The sequence below is a fragment of the Hippopotamus amphibius genome, chromosome 12 (genome assembly GCF_030028045.1).
Source record: "Hippopotamus amphibius kiboko isolate mHipAmp2 chromosome 12, mHipAmp2.hap2, whole genome shotgun sequence".
NCBI lineage: Eukaryota > Metazoa > Chordata > Mammalia > Artiodactyla > Hippopotamidae > Hippopotamus > Hippopotamus amphibius.
Window position 1 is genome coordinate 67,308,387 of NC_080197.1, and position 12,778 is coordinate 67,321,164.

At 38.6% G+C, this 12,778-nt stretch overlaps 1 protein-coding gene across 1 annotated transcript in view; it reads right to left on the reverse strand.

The window, feature by feature from the left end:
- The window catches only part of DERA (deoxyribose-phosphate aldolase), a 112,622-nt gene that overhangs the window by 56,554 nt on the left and 43,290 nt on the right, over nucleotides 1–12,778 (reverse strand). The window contains exons 2-5 of the mRNA XM_057702760.1: nucleotides 10,302–10,399; nucleotides 9,013–9,160; nucleotides 7,029–7,124; nucleotides 4,757–4,891 (exon numbers count right to left, since the gene is read on the reverse strand). Coding sequence (XP_057558743.1) covers nucleotides 4,757–4,891; nucleotides 7,029–7,124; nucleotides 9,013–9,160; nucleotides 10,302–10,399 — 477 coding nt within the window. The remainder of the gene's footprint in view (nucleotides 1–4,756; nucleotides 4,892–7,028; nucleotides 7,125–9,012; nucleotides 9,161–10,301; nucleotides 10,400–12,778) is intronic.

Genomic DNA, 12,778 nt, shown 5'->3' on the forward strand with positions numbered 1-12,778 from the left:
GAGAATTTCCAAAATGTGACACAGAGACATGAAGTGAACAAACGCTGTTGGAAAAATGGTGCCTACAGGCTTGCTCAACACGAGGTTGCCCCAAATCTTCAATTTGTAAAAATCGCATTTACCTCTGAAGTGCAATACAGTGAAGTGAAATAAAATGAGGTGTGCCTGTGATCACTGATACAACAGTTCTGGTTTTGAATGATCTAGGAACAAATAAATTGTACTTAATAGAAAGTGTAAATAAAGTTGGGTAAATGCAAATACATTTTAATGGATTTCTTTCTAAAATGGCTAGATTCTCTGATTTGGTCAAGATTCACTGATTTTGAACATCTACTTATGTGAAACTGATGGATGTAAAGCATCGTCTTGTGGGGCATCAGTTTAGTGGGGAAATGGAATGCAGGTTCCAGAGCCAGGCAGATACGGGTTCCGCACTCAGGAGGTTTGGTCCCCAGCACAGGGAACAGCCGAAATTGGTGAGGATAGGAGGTTTCCAAGGGAGAGTGTGCAGAGTCTGAGAAGTTTGAGAGTTTGCTGGGATAGAACCTGAGGAGCAGTGACACTTCAGTGATGACAGAGGAGGCGGAGGAGCTTGCAAATAAGACACAGGAATAATCAGAAACACGGAGGAAAACCTGAAGAAAGTAGGGTCACCAAAACTGTGACAAGAGAGTGTTTCCAGGAGGAAATGGTCCATTGTGTCAACTGTTGCTGCATGACAAAGCTAAACGACTGAAGAGTATCCCCCAGGGAAAGCAAACTAAGAAGTCAGTGGTATCTTGGAAAGAACAGATTCAGGAGAAACAAGTAAATAAGACTCTTCTATGAATTTCAGCCATGAAGGGGAAAACAAAAGGGAAACTCGGCTGGGCATGAGGAGGAATGGTGACGTGTGGGTATTTTTTTTAATGGACGAGAATGTTTAGATGTATGCTTGGATGCTGATGGGATGGGCTAGTAGAGAGACGTGGAGGCTATAGGAGAAAAAAATGGCCCATAAAAGGTCTAAGGCTGTGAAACTATGGGAGAAGGTAGGAGCCACAGCACGGCCCAGGGACTGGACGCAGGAGAAAGGAGAAGAGGAGAAGGCCAGGGGAGCAGATCTGATGGACCTTGAGAAGTTCCTGCCTAACAGATCCTGTTTTCTCCAAGAAGTAACAGGTAGGTCATCTGCCAAGACTTAAGAAGCCTCAAGGTGGGTGGAAAAGTTAGAAGTTTGAGGGAGTAGATTTTTTTTTAAATTTTTTATTTTTTACAATAAACTGCACATATTTAGAGTGTACAATTTGGTATCCCAATCTGAGGGAGTAGATTTTTTAAATGGTCGGTAAGGAAAATCCAAGAAGAGGAATACGAGACCCTCTCAAATCTCCCCCTTGAGTCCATACCCTAAACTGTGGACCCTTGTGACCATGAGAAATGGTGAAGATACACTCTGAATGGCCAGGTTTAAGAAACAAGATTCTTTCTTTTGTGCTTTAACCAATGTCCTACACACCTCAGTGCACAGAAAAGAGGGACCTGGATTAGAATGTGTAACAGCCTCACAGGCATGTCCATCAGCAAATTCTGAGAAATCAATTTTAGGCTCATATTTTAGTAAATAGCTAATATTAAAACATGACACCGAAAAATACAATATGTAATCAAATCAAGAATTGAAGTTAAGATAACATACTGCAGTGAAAAAAGGCCTAAGACATTTGCAGGTTTTTAGTTAGAATTAAATTTCTAGTATTAAATGTTCCTTTTCAATTTGTTTTGGGTCAAGAGGTTATTAATACCATAAAAAGAGTTAACAGAAAAATATGGTCTGGGACAAAGATGTGTTATTATATTTTGCATGAATGTCTGTTATTGGGAAATTATCAGTTCTTAAAAACAACCATTCCTAGTTCATTAAGGGAAAGCCAATTACATCAAATCTCATCTCCTATTGTATTTTATTTTCCAATTAGTAGTATTCTAGAGACAAGAGCACAACTTATAATATAAACTATACTTCTATGTCTATGACTACTTAATAAGAGAAAGGACATAGTTTTTTTATCCAACTAAATGACACAGAGTTTACTTCTAGATTTGTTTTTTAAATTATTATGCTTACTCATTTTTTTCTTACTCTAGCCTTAACTCTTAACTGAAGTCTGTGACGAGAAGCAGACAAGCAGAATTAATATACAGGGACAACGGACATCTACTTAAAATAAGCCATTTAAGAATGATTGCAACTGCCCAAAGCACACATGAACCGTTAGAAAAGGAACAAAAATCAAACGCTCAAAAAAGATATTTGTGAACTATCAAGAATTTAAACCTGGCAAGGCTTAACAAATGTTGGTAAGTACAGATGGGAGTTTCGGACAATGGGAATGGCCTGACATTTTTTTCCCAGACCCTTCAGAACTGCTGTACTAGTGACTGGATTCTCCTGGAACATGGGGATGCTCCCAGGGGCTAATGACATCTCTGAGATGACTTGCCCCACAGCTCACGGTCCAGATGGTTGTGCCTATTGACCTCATAAATCTTTTTACTTAAACACCGTTGTTATTGTTGTTTTGCCTCAACCTTTGCTGTGAGGCTTCTTATGATCACATCCTGTTTGGCTCATGAAGCCCACTCTCCTTCCCTGCCAGTATTTCCCTCACTCCTTTACATCAAGGCACAGAAATGTACACCATCTAACATATTAAGAATGTATGAGAATGTAGCTAATATTCCAACCCGAAAGGCTACATTTTCCAGCTTCACTTGCAGCCATGGAACTCACTTCGGGCCAATGAGGTGTAAGCAAAGAAGGTGTGTGAGATCTGGGGATAAGACAAACCCGTTTCCTGTTGTCTGGGGAATGAGTGCAGAGGCCAGAGTTTCAAAAGCCACTGTAAACAATGGAGGTGCCCTTGCGTATGAGGACAGAAGCCACACTCTTTGGAAGTGGAAGATAAAAGTAGTCCAGGTTTCCAAGAACTTTGTGGGACTGCCACAAAACCCCTGAAATACCTACTTCCCGACTTTGAGAGTAATCCTGAGCATTTAAACCACTGACTGAATCTTTGTTGCTCTATGAACAAAAGCAATTCTTTTTTATTTAATAAATTTGTTTATTTATTTATTTTTTGGCTGTTTTGGGTCTTTGTTGCTGCACACGGGCTTTCTCTAGATGCGACAAGTGGGGGGCTACTCTTCGTTGCAGTGCACAGACTTCTCATTGTGGTGGCTTCTCTTGTTTTGGAGCACAGGCTCTAGGGGTGTGGGCTTCAGTCGTTGTAGCACTCAGGCTCAGTAGTTGTGGCTCACAAGCTCTAGAGCTCAGGCTCAGTAGTTGTGGCACATCAGCTTAGTTGCTCCCTGGCCTGTGGTATCTTCCCAGCCCAGGGCTCGAACCTGTGTCTCCTGCACTGGCAGGCGGATTCTTAACCACTGCACCACCAGGGAAGTCCCAAAAGCAATTCTTAATGGATAAACAAAGGAATCAGAATTTACAGAAGATGAGATAGATGGACTGATGGATAGAGTCACAGATATCTATGAGATACTAGCAAGCCCAATAGGTAGGTTAAGGAAAAATACATTAAATATAATCCTATTTATTTATATATTTATATATTTACTTATTTATTTATTTAGGCTCCATTGGGTCTTCGTTGCAGTGTTCAGGCTTTTCTATTTGCAGTGTGCGGGCACACAGGCTTAGCTGCAGTATGTGGGATCTTAGTTCCCTGACCAGGGATGGAACCAGGGCCCCCTACATTGGGAGCACGCAGTCTTGACTGCTGGACCACCAGGGAAGTCCCTATAATTCTATTTTTATTTTAATTTTTTCACTTTTAAAAAATTTTGATTTTAAACTTTACAAAAGGCTTGGAGCTGCATGTGTGTATATGAAGAGAAAAAAGTTTGGAAAAGTTGTGCTTTGCAGTGTTATCAAGGGTTATTTGTAGGGGATGAGATTATGCAGAACAACCACTTCCTTTATTACTGGTTAGAACTTTTGTTTTTAACAGTGAGAAGGTATAACCTTTGTATTAGAAATTAAATGCACCACTTATTTGATATTCACATATCTAAAGAGACAACACATTATTCTGGCTTTATCCTAGGATTGTGTTAAAAATTTTTAGTTAAACTACTTGTTATAATAATTTTTTTGAAATACAGAATTGAATTTATTTTAGCTATCAACACTCTCTAAGTATATAAAATACATTTAAGACAGAGGCAAAATCAATTTCTTCAAAAAAACAAGAGCTTGTTACTGGAATGGGAAGTATTGTAATTGACATGACAGTAAATCATGAATCTCGAAGGTGAATACGTAATAATATCTAGAGGTGAATACGTAATAATATCAGAGGAGTAAAAACAGACTTAGCAGACTAATTAATAATCCCACATCCTCTAAACACACAAAATTAACATAAAAAAGGGACGTTTCCTCCATCATATTAAAATAAACTCTGCATAAAGACTTGCCTAGAGTGATTTCTGTATTGAGCAACAAAACAGTAGAGAACAGAATAAAAGTTAATAATCCACTGCATGGAAATAACTGATCACCTAAAGGGATCTAAAAAGTTCACGCCGGTGGGCAGTGTGAGCAATCTTAGTTGTGTTTTCTCCTCCATTCACCCTCTGATTTAGTGGCCTGCAATCTAGAACAGTGACTTCCAAACCATGCTGCCTCTTATCAGATCCTCGCCATCTGACTGACCAGGGAAGAACTAAGTCTCCCTCTTGGGTAAGGACTTACCTTCCCACTGGCCTGTCAGCACCAAGGTCCTGTTAATTACCACATCGATTTCCGAAGCTCCATCTTCCACAGCTAGTCTAATCTCTTCTAATCGTGTTTTTAAATGTGTCTGTCCAGCTGGAAAGCCAGTGGCCACTAGTAGAGAAAGAAGAAAAAGGGAAAAAAAAAAAAAAAGTGATGAAGGGTGGGAGGGAGACAAATTTCAACTGGTCAATAAATCAACAAAGAATTTCAGACCAAAAAAATCACTGTTTAGACCAAAATATGAATGACACTTTAGAACTTCATGCATACCTTGCAAAGTAAAGTGTGAAGAAGTTGAATGCGATCTTATATAGTACTGATGCTAGGACAGATGCTAGTATTAACATTATACCCTTTGGAGGACCTGAAATTAAGTTGCCGCAGAGAAGCTGGTGGGGGTGCTTTAAGTAAATAGCGATTAAGAAGACACGTCATCATCACAGTGATAGTCATAAAATAGTAGCTGTAGCTCTGTCTTGATGGATACTAGTTAGTTTTGGGTCCTACTCTTGACCAAGTGGGTTATCACTGTCATGATTTACTCATTCACATTTATAGCTGTTGTAACCAAATCATAACACAGGTTCCTCCCACTGCCCATCTTAAAACGAACAGCCAAGCAGATGAGAATAAAGGGGAGATGTTGCATGATGGAAAAGCACCTAATTTGTCCGCAAAACTGGGGCCAGGGGTGAAATGGAAAGAGCAGGGCCATGTATAAATAAAAGGAAAATAAAAACACAATGGCACGTATGGAAAAAGTATTAACATTTTTAACATGCTAATCATTAATTCCATTCCTGTGTCTAAAGATAACCTTTCATGTTTCCTTGATGTTATTAAATTCCTTGGGTCCGCTACCTTAGAGGAAAGTATGTTTCCCTGTTGTACAAAGGAAAAGCTGAACTGATTGGGGCTAATGACAAATGAAATTTGATAAAGGTGTAGCTGCCAAATACTCTGGGAATCTTCACGAATAGGTTGTATATAAACTCTGTATAGTCTCTTTTGATGTATCCCTAATAAAATAAATTAATGATCTCCTTAGCTTCCTTCTTTAAAGCACCAAGATATTCCTCCAATACCTTTTAAAAAGAGAATCTAATTTTATATGTATCTATCCTTCTGTAAATACACACACACACAGAAGCTTTTAGTAAGACTTTTCCTTCCCTCATGGCTCGTTCTCCTACTGAATCTATCTTAATAGCTATTTTTTTTAAGTATTTATTTATTTATTTGGCTGTGGCGGGTCTTTGCTACCTTGCGTTGCAGCATGTGGGATCTAGTTCCCTGACTAGGGATCAAACCCAGGGCCCCTGCACTGGGAGCGTGGAGTCTTATAACGCACTGGACCTCCAAGGAAGCCCCTGCATCTATCTTAAGTCAATAACTCTTGAACACACTCTCTTTTCTTTATCTTTCAGGCTTGGGGGTGGTGCTTATCATCTCCCACGTGGCCTGTGATGAGTCTAACTCCATTTCATCCCTCTTTAATTTGTCCACTACCATCCCCTAACTTACTACATCATGAAGCGGATCACGGCGTGCCTCTGCTTAACATCTTTTGGTATCTTCCCCATCACCAAAATAAAATCCAGATGCCACAGCCTGGTATGGTTTCCCCATGGGAGCTGACTCCAATCTACCTCTCCAGCTTCAACTCCCAAGCTCTCCCTCTGTCCTACCTTAGGATCCAACAACTACAAACCCATTTCAGTTCCCTGAACTGTGCTTCTGTGCCTTCACACGTGCAAGCTCCTCTGTCTAAAATGCCACTTCCTGGCTTATCAGCTCTCTAAACCCTTCCTCATCCTTAAGACCCAATGCAGTTATACTTCCTCTACTGAAACATTCTCTTACCCTCTGAGTGTCACCAACCTCTGCAGAATAAATCACTCCCTCCTCAGAGGTACAACTGTACCTTCTGCATAGCTTTAGTATTATATTTTACACATTTACTACATGTCCTGCGTTATGATTTTTTTTTTTTAACTTGACTATTCCTCTTAAACAGCTAAGTTTCCTTTAAGGACAGAAATATAGTTCTCTATCCTTAGGAAGTAATACATACAATGCCTGCTACTCAACAGGCAATTAATAAATACAAAAAGAATAAATATAACCAATTAAATATATAAAACTAATTAAAATCATAGTATAAAACTATATAGATAATACCCCAAGGTGTCTGAGTTGAAGAACGGGAAACAAGCTGATAAACAACAACAGGAGCCACAAATCCTACCTGATGCCACTGGGATATCACAGCCTGCAGCCTTCAGTGCTTTTACGGCATCACATACCCGGGCAGGATAAACACAAACAGCAGCGGTAGTAATGCCTGTGAAGAAAGAAATCATAATAGCCCACTTTATGTGAAGTTCAAGTCACACAATATGCTTTTAATTATTATTTATACTTCAACATTGGCAGAAATCAAAAGGAGAGAAAAAATAATTCCCTGTGATGCTGCAACAAATGAAAAGGTTTTTACTTTCCACATTCCCTTCTGGTTCTTGACAACATGAATCATTTTCTCATCATTATAGTTATAGAATAAAATATCTGTGATACATAGCTCTTGGAGGTTAACATGCTGCCATTTGTAAAAAAATGCCTAAATAGTAAACTTGGTGGCCTTGACCCAATGAAAATGTTTTATTTCATGTACATAATAAAATTCAGGTTTTTATGGCATTCAAACAGAATAGCAGATAAAGAATAATGTAAGTGAACCTTACAGGGTAGCACAGGAAGACCCTGGAGACAGTGAGGGTTCAGTTCCAGACCACCGCAATAAAGCGAGTATCACAATAAAGTGAGTCACAGGAATTTTTTGGTTTCCCAGTGCATATAAAAGTGATGTTTACACTATGCTACCGTCTATTAAGTGTACAATAGCGTTACGTGTAAAAAAAGTACATACCTTAATTTTAAAATATTTTACTGCTAAAAAATGCCAAAGAATTACAATGGTAACATCGAAGATCACTGACCACAGACCCCCATGATGAAAATGACAAATAGTGAAAAAATTGGAAATACTGTGAGAATTACCATAATGTGACAGAGACACGAAGTGACCAAATGCTGTTGGAAAACAGCCCCAATAGACTTGCTCGACACAGGGTTGCCACAAACCTTCAATGTGTAAAACACACAGTATCTGCAAAGTGACATCAAACAAGCTATACCTGAATAGCAAAATGGCATTTAACTAAATCTATTCTCTCTTTTGCAGAAAGTTAAAAAATCCAGATCTGGAGCCCTCATTTTGAGGAATAAGATCTTAAATTTCAAACATTAAATTAAAAAATCAAATAGCCACTACAAAACAGTAGCATAAGATACATATAAAACTTGATTTTGAGTGCTATAAATGGTAGGTGTTTTATTGTCAACTCAAAAGAAACATACTAAATACTTTTCAAAAGCTGTAGGGTTCTTTAGGTCTATAAGTTATCTACAAACTACCTGGGATAAAATACCTGCATTGGACCAATGCAGAATCTCTAGTTGCATTCATTAGAGACAGGCACCTGGGAACCATGAAGGATCCCTTCATGGTTTAGATCTGGCTCCTAAAACCAGCCCACTGACTAACAAGGTATATTGTCCTGGAAATACCACTTCGCCTTCCAGGTCTCAGTTTCCTCATTTAGAAACAAGGGCATCAACTCTCAAAGTCTCCTCCATTTCTAAAATGTAAAGGTTCTAAACTTATGGCAACTTTAGAAGGTCCTTTCTTTCATGTATACAAAGAGAGTGAGTATAACTTTTTTCAAAAGATCTAACCTAATACAAGCTTGCAATATTTCCCATTTGTATTTTATTCTCAAAAGCATTTCATTTACTCACAGACAATACTTTATGTATGAAATGTGATTATTAAGTAATGAGACTGGCTTTTTCACATGTGGCTAGGGAATCAGAATCAGTATTTGAGAGTCACTAGACAGAAAATTTCCAAAACTGAAGAACTGGAAAGGAAAATAAAGAAACTCAACACTTGCAACTTTAATCCATGATGGGAAAGAACTGACCAAAAAATGAGACTCAGATTCTTTCTCTGCTATTTTTCATAGAAGAATCTCAAGTATTTCTCTATGTACACAATTCTATCATGGATTGTATTGCTACCATTGTTTTAACAGCTGAATCTTACGTCCTCTTAGATTTAGTGACAGTTATAGTAAAAAGATAAACACCAGATAGACTGTACACATTACCTTTATCATGCATATTTAAAGCTTTTAAGAGGTCTTCTCGGATTGGATACTTGGCTTTATAACAGAGCCTTTGAATGTTGGAAGGTGTGTCATCGCCTGAAAGTGTAGTAAGATCTATAAAGGTAACAGCTTTCAGGAGCCAAGCAGCCTGGTTTGAAGAAAAGTTAAAAACAAGGTTTAAAAAAATAATTAATCACCAATCCAGTTAGTTAGTAGAGAACCATTAGGCACATATGCATGCTAAAATCTCAAGTCTACACTGTTCTAAGGCATATATTCTGATATATGCTCAAGAGTGACCAAAAAGACGAATATTACATAGAATAAAAGAGGAGAAAATAGCTTATAAACGTTTTTCTCTCCCATAGATAACCCAAATTGAAGTCCCTAATAGATCGAGTCTCCCCACATATATGACTTTTCCATCTCAATCACAAGGAGCCTCAGAGGGCTACCCTGATAGGGGAGAACTCTGGAACAAGAGTTTCTATCTTACATTTTACCTCTAGCCCTGGGTCTGGAATGAGACACTATAAAAAGAGTCTCTACCCTCTTTGTTTCTTTTTTTTTTTCCCAAGTTAATCCAATTCCAATTTTAAAACAATATTCATATTTTACAACCCATGATGATGAATTCAGATGAGTTGTGAAATGTCTTCTCTGATCTTCTCAATCAGATTATATCTAAGGGTGAGCATAATGTGACCTGTCACCCTGAGGGACTCAATCGCTTGTGAAATGACCATCGAATTCCTTCGAGCCCCGAGATGCATAGCACGTCTTCGGTTGGTACACACTGAAGAATATGCTGACCACAAGTGCTCTGTGAAACATCATTTTTCGAATTTTGAAGAATGTTTTAGAAAAATTAATAGTACAGTCAACATGATGGTCAAAGAAGGTCAACTCTTACACTTCAGGGCCTCAGCAGCAGACACACCAGGTTTAGGTGTTACAGTTTTAAAATTAAAATAGAAGACAAAGAAGGTATGTCTAAGGAACTGAATAAATACACTGAGAAAATATGCCGTTTAATTCACTCATGAATAAAGATGCCTCAAAGTCATTTGTGGCTTTGCCACTCAAGAGTGATAAGATTTTTAACTTGTTTGGATAAATGTGTTCTTTCTCCAACCCATCATCATCATATATGAATTATTAAAAGAAGTCATGGACAGCTACAATCTTTTAAGTTTAGATGCATCTTGAGCAAAATTCAATCTTGTGGCCTTGAGGAAGAGCCCAGGGCTGTACACTACATGGAGAGAATTCTCAAGAAGAGCCCTTACTTGCCACTCCTTTTTCACAGGCCTGCGGGCCTGGATTTGTTCTGCACGCCTCAGAACTGCCGGTTGATTCACTTGTATTTTGGAGATCCAGCTAAGGTCTAAAGGCAAAAAAAGAAAACTTTAAAACTTAAAAGTTTTATTAAATATATTCATCTGTTCTTTACATGGTCCTTGAAAGAACAGATTTATCACTTGGTAGCAAAGCTCTTTTAAAGCCTTATGTTTCTTTTTCCATCAACTACAAACAAATAACCTTGCAGAAGGAAGCCCAGCCATGAAAAGGCCTACTTTGTGTAAAATCAAGTACATCTGGAACTAGGAGAAGCTGTACTGATTCATTACAGATATTTCTAACAATGGAGGAAAATCTTGTGTCACTCATGCCAAAGGCCTCATTTCTGCCAGGAGAGACTTATTTGTGAGTGTCCAATCCAGGAGAACGAATGGTTAATAAACACATAAGTGAATTAATACTGGGGCTTAAAGGAATCCTTGATGACCACCCCCTTGCTGATCAGATTAATATCTACTAGATGCTGATAATATACAGCCCATTCTTTCCTAGAAGAAGAATTTTTCAAAATGTATTAGAAATTACTGCATTGGGACTTCCCTGGTGGCAGTGGTTAAGAATCTGCTTGCCAGTGCAGCAGACACAGGTTCAATCCCTGGTCTGGGAAGATCCCACAAATCACGGAGCAACTAAGCTCATGCGCCGTAACTACTGAGCCTGCACTCTACTGAAGCCCACACGCCTAGAGCCCATGGTCCGCAACAAGAGAAGCCACCGCAATGAGAAGCCCGCACGTTGCAGTGAAGAGTAGCCCCCGCTCACTACAATGAGAGAAATCCCTTGAACAGCAACAAAGACCCAACACAGCCAAGAATAAATAAAATAAATTAATAATAAATAAATCTTAAGAAAGAAAGAAAGAGAGAGAGAGAGAGAGAAAGAAAGAAAAAGAAAGAAAGAAAGAAAGAAAGAAAGAAAGAAAGAAAGAAAGAAAGAAAGAGAAAGAAAAAGAAAGAAAGAAAGAAAGAAAGAAAAAGGAAGGAAGGAAGGAAGGAAGGAAAGAAGGAAGGAAGGAAGGAAGGAAAGAAGGAATGATTGCATTGATACAACAAAAGTCAGAAGAGGGAAAAGGAAAAACCAAGCCGTTCAAAATTCCGGAAGACATCTCTATTGCTTGTTTTGAAATGCTCTCTCCTACCTGGATCCCACGCTCCATCCTCTTCTGGGTGACTGTAATTTCTATTTTAAACCCAGCTTACATGTTAGCTTTTGTGAAAACACTGCCTGCTCCCCAGAGAGAACTAACATTTAGATAGACCTCTGCTATAGAGCTTGTATTTAGTTTATCAAGGAATCATTAAACCGTCTCTTGTACTTACTACAACGTGAGTCATGATCAAATTCATCTTTCGGTGTCAAATACCAAACATAGTACCTGCTGCACACGTATTTCAACTTCACCCACAGACACTCTATAACGAAGGTGGCCTCCTCACAGTAAACGGGACACACACCCATTTACCTTCTGTAACTAAGCTCACTTCTGTCTCCCTCGAGCAACCTCACATTCTTGAAGAATCATCTTAGAAGAGTCTTAAAAGACTGCTGTGGGAAAGGTGACTCATTATGAAATAAGTCACAATTACACAATTCTTTATAATGTGATGGAGAACACTGCTGAATGCATACTGTACTATGTAACAACACACATCATAATAACAATAAAGTATCTGCATCCATCTAAGACCACCAAGAAAACCAGTTTCTATAAAAGACATTCGCTCTCTCATTTTATTCGATTCTTCTTACCAATATTAATGGTATAGAAATTCCAAATCACAGTCTGAGTGATCAATAATGATATTCTTGTATCACTGAAGAATGGGAGTACCCTGGTGGCCTAGGGGTTAGGATTCCTGACTTTCACTGCCGTGGCCCAGGTTCAATCCCTGATCAGGGAACTGAGATCCTGCAAGCTGTGCAGCGTGGCCAAAAAAATATTTAAAAAATAATAAATAAATAAATATCACTGAGGAAGCAGTAAAGCGTGAGTGCTTTTTTTTCCCTAGTTAAGTTATTTTGTTAGTCAAAATCTTGTAACAAAACAGACTTTTTAACATTTCAATCCATCTGCTCCTCGAAGACACTGTATATCTTCCTGCTTGTCCGCTGAGCCAACTTCACAAAGAAAATGGGAGTCTAAGGTCAGGGACATGAAATCTGCCTCTTCTTCTCCACCCAAAGACTGACTTGGTTCTAGGTAGAGCCCAAGGGAATAAGACCAGACAGACATGCTAGACCCATCCCAATTTATCTAAGACCTGTAACAACCCCTCTCTACCCCAAAGGCCAAAGAGACTTCTTTTTTTTCTTATAAATTTATTTTATTTTATTTATTTTACTGGCTGTGTTGGGTCTTTTTTTTTTTGCTGTGCACAGGCTTTCCTTTTAGTTGCGGTGAGTG